General features: G+C 42.3%; 1 protein-coding gene across 1 annotated transcript in view; it reads left to right on the top strand.

The window, feature by feature from the left end:
* Positions 1 to 17,275, top strand: part of LOC119974514 (zinc finger protein 280D-like) — a 168,215-nt gene that overhangs the window by 44,205 nt on the left and 106,735 nt on the right. Inside the window, 3 exon segments of the mRNA XM_038813454.1 lie at positions 9,335 to 9,427; positions 9,643 to 9,764; positions 11,124 to 11,253. Of these exon segments, the coding sequence (XP_038669382.1) occupies positions 9,335 to 9,427; positions 9,643 to 9,764; positions 11,124 to 11,253 (345 nt within the window).

A 17,275-nucleotide genomic window follows, 5' to 3' on the forward strand; every position in this document is an offset into this window, starting at 1 on the left:
TGAATTTCCCTGAGGAAATTGCTAGTAGTACAAATGAGGCTCCTCTGGGAGTTTTGACATGCTGGATTCGAACAGTCATGCCACATGAAGGATCAAGGCAAGTTAACTGAAGTTGATATTTCATTCTGCTTTGCTAATGTATAAAATATTGAGTTAACATAGTGTCTTAATAAACTTAAGTATCTTACGATTCCAGTCTTTATCAGCATGCAGTTGATGTCCTTTGGTGGAAATTTGAGAGTTTCATTGTCCGCTTAATTTGGATGACGTAGTAAAAACTGTAAATTTTACAATTGATTTTGTCTTTGCAAGTGTGAATTGTTTGTAGTGAAAACATTTTGAACTAGAAAATATTAGGATAAAATCTGTAAATGGTAATAGCTGTTGGAGCAATTTGAAGTAATGACTATGAGTATCACAAGATTGAAGATTTACTGGTTTAAATCTATGGATAGGATATTGCAGACTAAAGCTTTGATTCATTTTGTAAACAGTTTGTGATGGAAATTCATAATTTTCTTAGGATAAGATAACAAGCCAATTGGTTTGACTCAACAAATTTACCATGTGGCATGTGTTGTTCTGTAAGTCTGTTTTCCTTTTCGCTAAGTATTCTTTGTACCTCACATTAGATTCCTTGATGTCAAATGTGGGACAATGCCTTTATCAAATACTTTTTTAAAAATGTGAACCAGCCTGTTTAAGTGTTTGTTTTTCATGTTTCCCAGTTGTCGATGATGAGCCTACAGAAAATATAATTTAAAGGCAAGTCGGTAAAAGAAAGAGAAGCTGTGCTGTCAAGGTGGTAACCAATATCATGCTTCTCAGAATAGAAAGAACAAATGTATAGTAAAAATAAATCTGGCAAAAAGCAGAGAAGGACATTTAAGTGTCCATGCCATGGACACGAGAGGAATTTTACACAGTTCAGAATATATTCCAAGATGTGGTTCTACAATGCACCCTTTAATGTAGATTCCTGCAATGAATTATTTATTTAAAAGAGAAATTCTGTATAGTCCTAGATTACAAGAAGAGGCTCATAATGACATAGTAAGTTTGGTGAATTTTATCATTAAGCAAAATTTGATGAAGGGAAAAGAGAATGAGTTTGAAGGAGCAACAGATATAAAGACAGATTAGCCAAAGTTTCTATGCAAGAAGGAAAAGATTATGAGAATGTGAGGTTCTTCAGAAGCCATGACACAGCAGATTACAAAGGGGAATAAGTAAATGGCAGAGACATTAAACAAATACTGAGTGTTTACAATAGAGGAAGTCGTGGTGACTAAGGGTCCAGTAAAAATGTGGAACTTGAGGATATTATTGGTAAAGCAATAATGATGGAAAAATTAATGGCACTTAAAGTTGGCAAATCTCCTGGGTTTGACGGTCTACATCTTGTGGTTTGATGTGCAAAAGCTTCAGAGATGGTGGCTGAATTAGTTTTGATTTTCTTGAACTCCCTGGATTTGAGGACTGTCCAGTGGTTGAAAGGAAGCAGACATAACCCTTTTATTCAAGAAAGGACGAAGCGAGAAAACAAATATAGGCCAGTTAGCCTGGCAACATATGTAGGCAAAGCAGTTGAATCTATAATGAGGGAGATTATAAGATGGAATTTTGATAATTGTAATATGATTAGGTGGAGTAAACATGGAGTTGTAGAAGAGAGGTCACATTTGAAAAACTTAGCGTTTTTCAGGAGGAACTAGTTGGCCTATTTGCAATCTATATTAATGACTTGGATTGTAATGCATCCACGTTTGCTGCTGATATGAAGATAGGTGGGAAAGTGAGCTATGAAGACTATGCAAAGAGGTTGCACAGGGAATTCAGCAGGTTAAATAAGTGGGCAGAAATATGACACATGGATTAAGATATGAACAAGTATATAGTTATCCAGTTAGGAAGGAAAAGTGGAGAAGCAAAATATTTTTAGATGGTCAGAGACTTGGAAATGTTGGCCTTGGGATGGCACGGTGGCCCAGCATTTTGTACTGCTGCATCACGGAGCAGAGGACCTGGGTTTGATCCTGGCCTGGGTCGCTGTCTGTGTGGAGTTTGCACATGCTCCCCTTGTCTGCGTAGGTCTCGCCTCACAACCCAACTATGTGCAGGGTAGGTGGATTGGCCACGCTACTTGCCGTTTAATTGGAATTGTAAAAAACGTTTCCAAAAAAAGGCAATGTCGGTCTTTGGAAGGACCAGTGGCTTTATACACAAATCACAGAAGGAAAGCATTTCAGGCATGCCAAGCTATTTGGAAAACATATGGTATGTTTTTTTTTAAATTTAAGAGTACCCAATTAATTTTTTCCAAATGAGGGGAAATTTTAGCGTGGCCAATCCACTTACCCTGCACATCTTTGGGTTGTGGGGGTGAAACCCACGCAACACGGGGAGAATGTGCAAACTCCACACGGACAGTGACCCAGAGCCGGGATCGAAACTGGGACCTCGCGCTGTGAGTTATGCAGTGATAACCACTGCATAACCCCACGTGCTGCCCCAACATATGGTATGTTAGCCATTATGACAAAGGTTTTGGAGTATGAGTGAAGAGTATGAGTCCCACTGTGATTGTATAGGGCCTCAGTAAGAGCACACCTGGAGTACTGTGTGCATTTTTAGCCTCCTCTCCAAAGAATGGGTTCAAATTGCTTATCTGAGAGCAAATGCAACAAAGGTTCACTAGACTGATTACTGGTTTAGGACGGCTTTGTCCTAAGAGGAGAGATTTTTCAGGAGGCGAGGCCTATATTCCCTTGAATTTTGAAGATTGCAAGGCAATTGCATTGAAACATGCAGAATTCTTGAAAGAGAACATAGGAGCAGGTAGTAGTTATCCATTTGGCACATTGAGCCTGCTCCGCCGTTCAATTTGTTAATTGCTAATGATCTGCCTCAATACCATATTCCCATGCTATCCCCATATCCCTTGATGTCAATCATAAACAGAGGTCTTAACGATTTTTGTCTTGGAACATGATTGATCTTCCACAGCCCTCGGTCGAGTGCCCTGCCCCCTGTTCTGAGACCGTGACCTGATTCTAAATTCCTCAGCCAGGGGAAACCTCTTATCCCTGTCACACCCTGTAAGAACACAAGTTTCAATGAGATCACTTCTTCAAAGCTCTAGAGAATACAGGATCAGTTTAGTCAATCCCTCCTCCTAAAACAACCTGCCATCCCAGGGATTAGTGTGGTAAACCACAGTTGCACTCGGCAAATTACATCTTTCCTTGGATAAGGAGACCACATACTCTGAAAGATGTGGTCTTGCCAATGCTTTACATACTTGTAGCAAGACATCTTTACTTCTGTCCTCAAATCCTCTGAAGGCTATGAAGGCGAACATTCCATTTGTCTTCCTAATTGCTTCCTGCAATTAGCGAGGGAGTGACATAGTGGTATTGCTGGACCAGTAATCCAGCGATCCAAAGTCATGCTCTGAGGACCTGGGTTCAAATCCCACCGCTGCAGATGGTGAAATTCGAATTGAATAAAAAAATCTGTAATTAAAAGTCTACAAGGTGACCATGCAACCATTGTCAATTGTAAAATAAAAACCCAGCTGGTTCACTAATGTCCTTCCGGAAAGGAAATCTGTCGTCTTTAACTGGTCTGGCCTACATGTGATTCCAGATACACATAAATGTGGTTGATTCTTAATGCGCTCAGGGATGGGCAATAAATGCTGGCCCAGCCAACGACACCCACATTCTATGAAAGAATTTTTTTAAAAAGCTGCACGTGAGCTTTTAATGATCCATGGACAAAAACCCCTTGTCCCTTTTGGACATCAGAACATCCTAATAACTCAGCATTTAAGAAATGCTCGACCCTTTTTTTTTCTATCGAAGTGGATACCTTCACACATTCGTACTATATTCTATCAGCCATATTCAACCTCAGTGTTCTCTCCCTATGATTTGGTACCAATGTGGACCATGACCTCTGGCTGTTAACACTTGTATAGAAGAATGTTCTACAGCTACTTTTGTGACATTGTTGACCATGGAGACCGCGTACCATCCAGGTGTCATGCCTATGGGTGCAGAAACGTTCACCCCAAAATGAACAAATCCCCAATACTATTGCTGTTCTTCTCTTCTTTCTATCCTAACTCCAACTTCTGCAGCCAGTGATGCTTCCTGTAGATGTGTTTGTACAGGACACATGGTGCGTCCATGTTTTCTCACATGCCGCACTATGCATGTTCCACACCGTCTAGCTGCCCTTCCAAATTTTACAAAAGGAAAATAATCAATGTCTTCAGGCGACATGGTGGCGCAATGGTTCTGCATCATAGTGCCGAGGACCTGGGTTTGATCGTGGCCCCGGGTCATTGTCCGTATGGAGTTTGCACATTCTCCCCGTATCTGTGAGAGTGTCCCCCCCCCTGAACCCAAAGATGTGCATGGTAGGTGGATTGGCCACACTAAATTACCCCTCAAAAAAAAAAATCAGTGTCTTCCCTGTACTGAAATAAGTCCTGCTGAGTATTTCCAGCACTGAACATTCTTCTTTCCAATAATGAGCCTGTGGAGTATTTGTTTTCTATTCACAGGATAATTGCGTGGGAGGCTGCTTACCCTGGCTGGAGAATCTGTGGTCAGTGTTGGGGCTTTAACTGGGGTGGAACGGTAGCACAGTGATTAACACTATTGCTTCACAGCGCCAGGGACCCAGGTTCAATTCCCGGCTTGGACCACTGTCTGTGCGGAGTCTGCACGTTCTCCCAGTGTCTGCTCCGGGCGCCCCGTTTTCCTTCAACAGGTCCTGAAAGACTTGCTTGTTAGGTGAATTGGACATTTTCAATTCTCCCAGGCGCCGGAGTGTGGTGACTAGGAGATTTTCACAGTAACCTCATTGCAGTGTTAATGTAAGCTTATTTGTGTCACTAATAAAGATTATTTTTATTAATTACAATCCCTATCAATGATTTAGATGAAGGGGCTGAATGTATATTCGCTGGTCGGTTGGAAAGTAAGTTTTTAAGGGAGCACACTGGGTCCACAAAGGGATATAAATAGATTAAGTGAGTGGGCAAAAATTTGGCAGACGGAGTATCATGTGGGAAAATTTTAGCTTGTTCACTTTGGGAAGAATAGAAACGCAGCATATTGTGTAAATGGCAAGAGATTCTAGAAGTGGATGGTACAGGCATATCTGGGTGTCCTGGTACATGAATCGCAAAAAGTTAGTATGCAGGTACAGTAAGTGATTGGGAAGGCAAATGGAATGGTGGAATTTATTGCAAGGGGAATGGAAAATAAAAGCTAACCTGTTTTGCTACATTTATACAGAGCATTGGTAGCGCCACACCTGGAGTATTGTGTAGAGTTTTTGTCTCCTTATTTAAAACAACTCGTGCCTGGGATGCCAGAGAGTAGAGTAGGGTAATTGAATATTTTTTAAAGCAGGGTTAGACAGATTCTTTGCTAACAATGGGGTAGTTAGAATAGTAACATTGAGGCCACAATCAGTCATGATCTTCTTGAATGGTGGAACAGGCTCGAGGGCCTAAAAGGCCTACTCCAGCTAGTTTGTATGTAATCTAGAACCAGGAGTCACAGCATTATGGGTCAGCTATATGGGACTCAGATAAGAAATGATCTACTCCAGAATGTGTATTCAAGGCAGAGATCAATAGATTTCTGGATGCAACAGGAGTTAAGGGGCATATTCATTCTGTAGGAAGGTGGACTTAGGGTAAAAGATCAACCATGTTCGTATTTAATGGTGGAACATGTTCAAAAGGACTGAATGGCCCCGCCACTTTTTTTTTGTTATAAATTTAGAGTACCCAATTAATTTTAAGGGGCAATTTATCGAGGCCAATCCACCTAGCCTGCACATCTTTGGGTTGTGGGGGCGAAACCCACGCAAACACAGGGAGAATGTGCAAACTCTCTGCTGCTCCACCTCGCTGTCATCACCAAGTGTGCGTAATAGGAGAGAATCCCCCCTCCTCCCAAGGACTGCCTTAAGGGCATCCGACAACGTGCAAGGTGAGATTGACTCAGTTCTATTAAATTTATTAAATCTATAAAATTGGGCAGCACGGTAGCATTGTGGATAGCACGATTGCTTCGCGGCTACAGGGTCCCAGGTTCGATTCCCGGCTTGGGTCGCTGTCTGTGCGGGGTCTGCGTGTTCTCCCTGTGTGCGCACAGGTTTCCGCCCGGGGTCCAAGGATGTGCAGGTTGGGTGGATTGGCCATGCTAAATTGCCCTTAGTGGCCAAAATTGCCCTTAGTGTTGGGTGGGGCGACTGGGTTATGGGGATAGGGTGGAGGTGTGGACCTTGGGTAGGGTGCTCTTTCCAAGAGCCGGTGCAGACTCAATGGGCCGAATGGCCTCCTTCTGCACTGTAAATTCTATGATAAACTCCACACGGACAGTGACCCAGAGCTGGGATCAAACCTGGGACCTCAGCGCCGTGAGGCAGCAGGGCTAACCCACTGCGCCACTGTGCTGCCCTCACTTTCTATTTCTTAAGTTCTTGAAGCAAAGTGCTTCCAAAGCATTAAGCCTCAGGGTGCCAGACTTAGTTGGGTTTTCAAGTACCAATTATGGCTCGGATGGGTGGTGGTGAGGCTGAGAAAGACCCCATTTAGAATGCTGAAATGTTGTATTCCTCTGATTTACCAAGCATCTTGCTGAAATGCAGAGTTACATTAAACATAGTCAGCACATCTAAATCTGAGATCTGTTCAGAGTGATCATCACCATCATTGTGTAAAACTAGTGTTCTCTAAATTTGGTCACGATATACTAAATTTTTCTTGGGTTCTTGACAAACACCTGTAATGAATAGCTGCAATGTTTCGAAGAAGATAGCTGAGGACGGTGAGCCGAAGAAATCCCGACATGGGCCCACTTCAGAATGTGGAATTTGTGTGCAATTGGAAATGGGATTCTCTTCCCATTGATTCAAAGGTTTTTGCAGCTGCTTTTACTTGAAGAATTGGACCATCAGAGTTTCAAGCCTAAATATACGAGCCCTTGATAAAGTCATAGTACAAAAGGTTCGAGCTGCACCCCACGAAAGAGCCAGTATCCAAGGTGTATTGTTTCCGAAGTCCCCAGCAAAAGCTGCTTTTCCATGTAAACTTATGGTACTCTGGAGCAACATCTAGAACATAGAACATAGAATGATACAGCGCAGTACAGGCCCTTCGGCCCTCGATGTTGCACCGACATGGAAAAAATCTAAAGGCCATCTAACCTACACTATGCCCTTATCATCCATATGCTTATCCAATAAATTTTTAAATGCCCTCAATGTTGGCGTGTTCACTACTGTTGCAGGTAGGGCATTCCACGGCCTCACCACTCTTTGCGTAAAAAACCCACCTCTGACCTCTGTCCTATATCTATTACCCCTCAATTTAAGGCTATGTCCCCTCGTGCTAGCCACCTCCATCCGCGGGAGAAGGCTCTCGCTGTCCACCCTATCTAACCCTCTGATCATTTTGTATGCCTCTATTAAGTCACCTCTTAACCTTCTTCTCTCTAACGAAAACAACCTCAAGTCCATCAGCCTTTCCTCATAAGATTTTCCCTCCATACCAGGCAACATCCTGGTAAATCTCCTCTGCACCCGTTCCAAAGCTTCCACGTCCTTCCTATAATGAGGCGACCAGAACTGTACGCAATACTCCAAATGCGGCCGTACTAGAGTTTTGTACAACTGCAACATGACCTCATGGCTCCGGAACTCAATCCCTCTACCAATAAAGGCCAACACAACATAGGCCTTCTTCACAACCCTATCAACCTGGGTGGCAACTTTCAGGGATCTATGTACATGGATCTATGTTAATAGGAATGGTTATTGAGCAAATTGAAAGGTTACTTTAAACAAATGTAGGTTTAATGGCAGCGAAGGTCTGTTTTTAAAACAAAATCATTTGCACTAAATCTGCTGAAGCTGCTAGTGGTTTCCCTATTGCATAACCTCCCTTTATAAATTTTATGTATCGACTGCATTTCAGTCCTGGACTTAATATGATCATCTCACGAGGGCATTATACTGCAGAAAAATGCCTTGTGTCCAGTTTCCCCACAGGTGACGTGCTGTTAAACTGAGGGTGCACTGAACTGCAAGTAGAAAATGGAGAGTCAATTTGGCATGTCAGTTGGTTTGAAATGAAAGCAACGAGGCTACAATTGCAATATTTCCCGATTATAGTCCAGGCAAACCAGTATGTCTGAGGCAAAACAGTTGTTTGCAAAATTAATAAGCGGAGTGGAAAGAAAACACTCACCTCTGCTCCTTTTGTCAGGATATGTACAGTCGTTTGGGGTCACAAGATTAAATTATTTACTTGATTTTTTTAGCGAGTGTAGACGATATGACAACAGTTTTCTTGTTATCTGATATCTCGCCTCATGAGTGTATAACCCATCCAAAAGCACTGCAGGGCACTTTGAGGAGTAGTTGTTATCAGAAGAGGTGTCTGATGCCACGCTCTTGTTCCAGAACAGAGACTGTATCCAGAAAATAAGAGCATGCCCAGAAGGCAGTTGGTCTTTTCTTGGACGTGGAGATTTCTGTTTGTTTGTTCCTATTGGACTTTTAATTTACTTTTTCACAAGTTAATTTATTCACCATGAAACCTATTCAAAGATGAGAATTGTAAAGTTACGTGATGAAGAAATTGTACTATAATTTTACCTATCTGCTATACAAGTTAGAATTGGAACACCATTTTCATTCTGCATATCACACAGGGCAATTTATGAAGTTTGAACTTGGGCATCAATGACTAAATATCAGACATTGAAAGGGTGATAGAGTGCATCTTAAACGTGACCATTGTTCAACGAATAAAGCCAAAATATGGACTGAGGGATTTAGCATTTGCTCCACAGAAACTCCCAATAATTGTCCAATTGATTGCATATCAGAAGGAACAAATATTTATTAGTCAGGCGTATGTAGCTTTAACTGCAGCACTTTTATTGCAGCTTTTATGTTGAGGCTTTCTCTTCCTAAATTTGTCCCGCAGTGGATAGATAATCAATGAAGATTAATTTTCAAATGATTGACAACTCTCCAAAGAGTAGTTTGTCTTTCCATCCTGTTTCTGGAAGTTAGTGATAAATAACTGAATGTGGGTGACTGTACCATTCAAAACCACCGTTGTTTCTTACAATTTGTGGAACCTATTTTACTTGCAGGTCCGATGAGAAACTCATGGGGGTTGCAACAATAAATGTTTGAAGGATAATTTGTCATTATTTTGATATTTTGCAGACCCTTCCAAATTTTCTCCTTTTAAAGATTGCTAATCTTATTTCTATCTTTATTTGTTGATAAGGTAATAAAGCAGGAGACACCAGTTTTGAGTTGACATCGCAAGGGGCAATGCAAAATGGACTGAGCAGAGGCATGACGATCTCCTTTTGCAGTGGTAAGATAGCAAAGTGATTCTTTTTTTCTTATTCTGGTGTCTTCTCTGATGAGATCTGTGATAGTATTTGGAATAATATTTGTTTGATTTATTTAAACCAGCAGTATCGTTTAAAAAGGAAAATGAGTGCTTTCAAATAAGTAATAATTTAAAAAACATTTAGTAAGTGCCGACACAATATTGAAAGTAAAAAGAATCTTGTGTTTCTGTATTAGGTGCATCTTCAACAATTCATTCAGTCAGCCAACAGCCATCAAATCCTAGTACAATGGGTGTGTATCAGCCAGGATCACAAACTATGCCTGCTGCATTAACACAGCCAGTGGTCTTAACGCAGGTAATAACAAAGTGGTGTAATTTGTTTACTGAATATAGTACTGTTGAATTTGGGTGCCCCCTATCCAAGAGTGGGAACAGTATTTTATAGTTCATTTTCATTTGTTATGAAGGAATCTGTTGGGGTAGCATGATGGCGCAGTGGGTTAGTCCTGCTGCCTCACAGCGTTGAGGTCCCAGGTTCGATCCCGGTTCTGGGTCACTGTCCGTGTGGAGTTTGCACATTCTCCCCGTGTTTGTGTGGGTTTCAACCCACAGCCCGAAGATGTGCAGGGTAGGTGCATTGGCCACACTAAATTGCCCTTAATTGGAAAAAATGAATTGGGTACTCTAATTTATAAAAAAAAGAATGAAGGAATCTGTTGAATTTTATCACAATCATGTGAGATTAAGATCAATTAATTTAAGTAAAGTTGGAAGACGCAACATGGAATTGGCCCAAACAGTGTGTTTTGAGCAGCAAATGTACACTGAAGAATTTCAAAATAGTTGTACCTTCTCTTTAAGAAAATATCAGTTTTATAATTGCAGAGATTGGCAAATGTATCTTTATGTAAGCTAAGATCAAGTCACCATATTCCCAGATGACCATAGGCTGCTTTCCCCTTTTGAGGGGGAGAACTGACTGGTGGTAGTTTAACCTGAGGATCACCTCACATCAGGTGAGAGACAAGGTTGAGAAGGCAGGCCTGTATAAATTTATTTGTTAGATTTTGTTACATCATTATCTTTCTGTAATTGTGTCGTAAAATCTAGCAAATGGTTTCATGACAGTTACTCTTCATTCTGCCCTGAATAAAAAGATAATACTTGAGAGTTGGTATAAGAAAACCGCAATGATCACTGGGCCACAACCAAATGGTCAGTTCTGCCAATGTTTCATCAGAGGCGAATTGTAGTACCTCATCCTACCCCAACTGAGACTATGGATCTTGGCAACCAGAGATTGAACTTGAGAATCTGATGTTTCGGTTGCTTGGTGCAAATGCTTATTTCTCCAAGGATCTTCAGCATTTGGATTCTCTCAGGGTTGTTGGTGTTGGAAATTATCTTCCCCAGCAAATAGTGGAGGCTTGGGCTTTGAATATATTGATCAACAGATTAGTTAATCAATAATTTAGATATGTATTCATGCTACTAATGGAGAGCAGTTTTGCCAATTATATCATCATGCTAATTCTGCCAATTAGTGACCATTTTCAATAGTTTTAGATGGACAAAGCTAAATCTGTGCCATCAAATGTGATGGAAAACCTTTGTGTGTTTCGCTATCATGTGTGATGTATGTACCCTATCTTTCTTCTTTGAATTAATTTGTAAAAGTAATCTTTGATTTTTAAAGATCTTTCCTCTTTGTTAGGCTTTTGCTGTAGAAGATATGGGTTCGCCAGCGACTATATCTCAGAGTTCAGGTGGCGTGACATACAATGCAACACAGAATACAAGTCTTTCTCGCTTTCAAAATAGACCAACTGCTCCTGTCCTTTCTGGTATGTATGTTGAATGAGACTATTGCTACTTGATTCTTGCTTTGGTTTGCCAGCCTTTTATTTTAACGACAAACATGGTAACTGAGCAAAAAGAGTTGGATATAGTCAGTGTTGTGTTCTTTTGCTTTGTTCTTCAGGATGGTGAAGGTTGTAGTGTTGACAAAAGAACAGCAAGCAATGTTTAGCAAACAAAGCTAATTTATTACACGACTTAGTTAAATGCGAACATTTGCTAAGGAATTAGATAAGTAAAGAATACACTACATTTCTACAATACTAAACTATGCTATCAGCTAAACTATCTCAGTCTGGCTCCCTTCCACTCTCTCCCAAAAGTCAAGGAGGCATGTGATATTTATATAGGTGGTCTGTAGCCCCATCTAGGACTAGAGTAGTAACATTACATTACATTAACCCTTTATGTTCCTCACATATTGTGACAGTCATTGCTCTGATGAATACAAGAAATTGTCATACTTTCATGCAAATGTTGTTAAAATGCTTACAAACAAGTATGTTTGTGATTAAAAGTGAGGTAATCAGGACTTCGGTTGGAGATCATGGAGTGAGTGGTTGTACATTTGGTAGCCCCTGCTCATGGTGGACCTTTTTCCCTGATTTACGGTGGATTTGATTGCCTAAACAAGAGACTGGTGAAGGATTCCCCACCAGTGTATGGGTTCGTGGACCAGAAAGGTCTGAAAAGGAAATAATGTTGGTCGAAGATGGGAGTGGAGTCTGCGGCACAGGAGAATATGGCGGAGGGGCAGGGACCGAAAGTGCCGGCCCAGTGGTCAACGGAGCAGCTGGTGGTCTTTCTCCAGGAGAAATTCGCTCAGCAAAGTATGGAATACCTGGATCCGATTTTAAGACCGGGATTGACTGTGTGGAGCAGTGACTGGAAACCCCCGTAACCTCTGAGGGCCCATAACCTCTGAGGGCATTCTGCTTCCATGGACAACAGGCTCTGTAAAATTCACTTTCAAACTTGGTGCATGCCTTTCTTATTGAAAACTTCTGTTCATTAACCCGTTCCAAGTCACAAACCACAGTATGATCAATGATCTTATTGTTTCCTGATTTCCTTGAATGAGGAACGGCTAATTCTTAAATGGCTGAAATGGGTGCATGATCAATCTGTGATTGGTCTAGGCGGGCATGATCAGTTTCCCAAGGGTGATTGTTATCTATTGATATCATTACCAATTGTCCTCTGATTGGCCCTTAAGGTTTCTAAATTACTTGTGGGGCCATTCCCCTCATTAAAGTTTGTTCTTGTCACCTCCTGCTAAGATGAAATGATGCTTCTTGGTATCTTCCTTGCCAACTGTTTAGGATAACGGAAGTATGCTCTCTTATCGTTTTTGTATGGTGCCTTGAGCACTTTGTCTTGGAAATTGCTTAATTGGTGCAGGCTTCTCTATTAAATCAATTCCTTATCAGTGACTGTTTTAGAGGCCCTGTCCTTTATCTGTAGGTGTTGGGACCCGCACTGATTCACTTTAATGTTAGAACAAAGAATTAAGTGATAAAGCTGCTTAAAACAATATATATCTAATACAGAATCCTACCAGATACTAATACACAAAACATTGCAAGTCGTACTTAGTTATACCTAGTGAGTATAAGCGTAGAGCAATAGCCACTGTTTAAAATGTGACTTTCTAATCAGTCTCCGTATAAATTTTGGCTAATATTTATTTATGTATTTATTTATTTTAAATTTTTTTATTTATAAGTGTTGAATAATAATTGAGACCTAAAGAATTGTATTATTACACCTAATCGCATACTGTCACAAAATGTAACTCTAATACAGAGTAATGGTAATTGCTTCTTCTTAAAATCTGTGAGCTAGTTTGGCTGGCGGTCAGCAGCACCACCCAGAGCTGCAGACTGGCTGTCCGACCTCTCGGAATCTCTCCAAATGGAGAAAATCAAATTCTCCACCCGAGGGTCGGACGACGGCTTCCACAGAACGTGGGAGCCATTCACGCGACTGTTCCGGGACCTGTTTGTGGCCAACGAAGAATAGCCAGGTAGCCAAGAACCAGGGGAACTTAGTCAAGAATCAGGGGAGGGTAGCAAAGGCATGAAAGGGAGAGAGGGGGGAGTGGGGGACGGCTAAACCTGAAGAAAGAAAGATGAACCGGGGGGGGGGGGGGGGCAGACAACTGAACTTGAGGGAAGGGCGAACCGTGGAAGGAGAGGGGACAGGAGAGGAGAGCCAGCGGGGGGCAGGGAAACGGTAGCCGGAAGGAAGGCACGGGGTGCCAAAACGTGCATGACATCTCCAGGAGCGGGGAACGAGGAGGTTGGGGATGAAGGACTGGAGGAGCAGCGGGGACGGCGGCGAGAACCGTCCGGGAGAGGCGGGCGACAAGGGCACGCGACCCGACCAGGTGTCGCACACTGTGGTTATCTCCCCAGCATACAAATGTATATTTGCCCCCCCCCCTGTCCCCGCCACCCCTGCCCCACCCCCTCGCAAACAGTTGCATACTTACGTGGTGTAAATAATTCGGCCAGATGCACAGAGCTGCCGCTGTCGAGCTGGTGCACAGTACCCCACCAGTTAGTCTATTTCATATTTTATTGTATTCTATGTTGGGGTGTGCCCTTTTCTTCTAAATGTGTGTGTGTGTGTGTGTGTGTGTATATATATTATATATGTATATATATTATATATATATATATATATATATATATACACACACACACACACACACACACACACACACACACACACACACACACACACACACACACACACACACACACACACACACACACACACACACACACACACATATATATAGATATATGTTCTCTTCCCCCCCCCCCCCCCCCCCAAAATCCTTCTAAATTTCAACGAGTACAGTCCCAGTCTACTCAACCTCTCCTCGTAATCCAACCCCTTCAGCTCTGGGATTAACCTAGTGAATCTCCTCTGCACACCCTCCAGCGCCAGTACGTCCTTTCTCTGGTCAGGAGACCTAAACTGAACACAATACTCCAGGTGTGGCCTCACTAGCACCGTATACATTTGCAGCATAACCTCCCTAGTCTTAAACTCCATCCCTCTAGCAATAAAGGACAAAATTCCATTTGCATTCTTGATCACCTGTTGCACCTATAAACCAACTTTTTGCGACTTGTGCACTTGCACACCCAGGTCTCTCTGCACAGTGGTTTTAATATTTTATCATTTAAATAATAATCCCTTTTGCTATTATTCCTACCAAAATGGATAACCTCACATTTGTCAACATTGTATTCCATCTGCCAGACCGTAGCCCATTCACTTAACCTATCCAAATCCCTCTGCAGACTTCCGGTATCCTCTGCACTTTTTGCTTTACCACTCATCTTAGTGTCGTCTGCAAACTTGGACACATTGCCCTTGGTCCCCAACTCCAAATCGTCTATGTAAATTGTGAACAATTGTGGGCCCAACACTGAACCTTGAGGGACACCACTAGCTACTGATTGCCAACCAGAGAAACACCCATTAATCCCCACTCTTTGCTTTCTATTAAGTAACCAATCCTCTATCCATGCTACTACTTTACACTTAATGCCATGCATATTTATCTTATGCAGCAATCTTTTGTGTGGCACCTTGTCAAAAGCTTTCTGGAAATCCAGATATACCACATCCATTGGCTCCCTGTTATCTACCGCATTGGTAATTTCCTGAAAAAATTCCACTAAATTAGTTAGGCACGACCTGCCCTTTATGAACCCATTCTGCGTCTGCCCAATGGGACAATTTCCATCCAGATGCCTCGCTATTTATTCCTTGATGATAGATTCCAGCATCTTCCCTACTACCGAAGTTAAGCTAACTGGCCTATAATGACCCACTTTCTGCCTGTCTCCTTTTTTAAACAGTGGTGTCACGTTTGCTAATTTCCAATCCGCCGGGACCACCCCAGAGTCTAGTGAATTGTGGTAAATTATCACTCGTGCATTTGCAATTTGCAATTTTGGTTGATTATTGCACAAAACTAAAACCATTTGTGGACAAAAGTTCTATACAATCTAACGTACCTATGTCCCTCCATAATTTTGGACACCTCAATCAGGTCGCCCCTCAATCTTTTCTGCTCTTGAGGAAAGCAGCCTAGCCAGCCTCTCTCTCTTTCTCTAGATGAAACGCTTCAGCTCAGGCAACATCCTGGCGAATCTCCTCCACAACCTTTCTATTGCAATCATATCCTATAGTGTGGCCTAACGGGCATTTTATAAACCTTCATCATAGCCTCCTGCTCTTATGTTCTATGCCTCAGCTAATAAAATAAATATCCCATATGCCTTCTGAATCACTGTAGCTACCTGTCCTGCTGCCTTCAGGGATCTTTCCACCCCAAAGCCTCTCTGGTCCTCTACTTCTCAGCATCCTACTTCATTGTGTTTTACCATGCTTTGTTGGTCCTCCCAAATGCATCACCTCACACTTTTCAGGGTTTCATTCCGTTTGCCACTGTTCTGTCCATATGACCAGCCTGTCTACATTGTCCTGTAATGAAAGGCTTTCCTCCTTGCTATTTACTACATCACCAATTTTTGTGTCATTATGAAACTGCTGATCATACCTACCACATTCATGTCTAGATCACCAGTGTATACGACAAACAGCAAGGATCCCAGCACAGATATACCACTGGACACAGGCTTCCAATCACACAAAAAAAGCCTTTGATCATCAACCTCTGCCTCCTATCACAAAGTCAGTTTTGGACCCAATTTGCCAAATTGCCATGGATCCCATGGGCTCTTACCGTCTTGATCAGTCCCCCAAGTGGGAGCTTGTTAAAAGCCTTATTAAAATCTTGTTATAAGACTACACCAACTGCACTGCCCTCATCTACACACCTAAACACCCACCTCAATAAGTTCAATCAAATTTGTTCGCCATTATCCCCCCCCGACCAAGTGATGCTGACTATGTTTAAATACATTTTGCATTGAATTCCAGGAGCTTTGATCTTAAATAATAATCTTTGCCTGAGACATTGGACTGAATCTTCAATGCTGTGCTCGTTACAAAGGTTTTCCAGACACTAACCTGCGCAGTAGAATGTGCAGCACAGTGTCTCCTGGATGATGTACAGAACAGAGTGGAGCTGGGGGAAGTGAGGTCATGCCCCCTTTTTATGGCACCAGCTGCCATATTCAGCTAAGTTTAAAGGTCCAGTCTTTTCAGTGCACATTAGTGAACGGGTGAGTGACTGGGTGGATGGACTGCGAGGTGCTGTGGGGGAAGGGGTGGAATATGGATCAGTAGATGAGTTGGGGAGGGATGTGGTTGGTGTGAGGGCAGGGGTAGTCGCTAACTGGGCGCTGTCCTGAATCTCAGTGAGGACTTAACTAACCTTACCACTCAACTCTACACCAGCCAATCACCCATCACCCTGCCGTGGCTTCACTTATCTTCATTATAAATAAGACAAGGGGTGTCCAAAAAGTGTTCCCTTCCCATAACTACAAGGATTACAACACACTCTTTTTGGATAAAACTGCACAGACCACATTTCACACGATCGTCTCAATATGGCTTTTGCCAGAACTCGATAACAAACGACACACGCCCTTGCACACCCCTGCAGGAGAAAAGAAAACAACAAATAATCACAACATAACCACAAGGGAGTAAGGTCCTGAATTATTTCAGGACTGCAGAAAAATAACGGCATCTACGTTGCTTGAAAGGGCCAAAGCCATGACGAATCACCAAACACTTCTCAGGAACCCTCGATGATGCCAATGAATGAAGCACCTCCACTTCCACCATATTGCCGCCCCGTGCCCAAGTGATCCACAGATCCACAGCCTAGGCCCTGGTTGGGGGGGTTTGACTCGACATGATCGGCTACTTATAACCCCTCATGATGAACGTCGAGAACAGGATAATATAGGGCCAATCGCTCCAGCTTCATCACCTGACTCCAGTCATCCTTTTTGACTAAGTGCACTGTTGGCCTTCCAATATGCTTGCCTTTCTCCATTGTTCCTGCAG

Source organism: Scyliorhinus canicula, chromosome 12 (genome assembly GCF_902713615.1).
Source record: "Scyliorhinus canicula chromosome 12, sScyCan1.1, whole genome shotgun sequence".
NCBI lineage: Eukaryota > Metazoa > Chordata > Chondrichthyes > Carcharhiniformes > Scyliorhinidae > Scyliorhinus > Scyliorhinus canicula.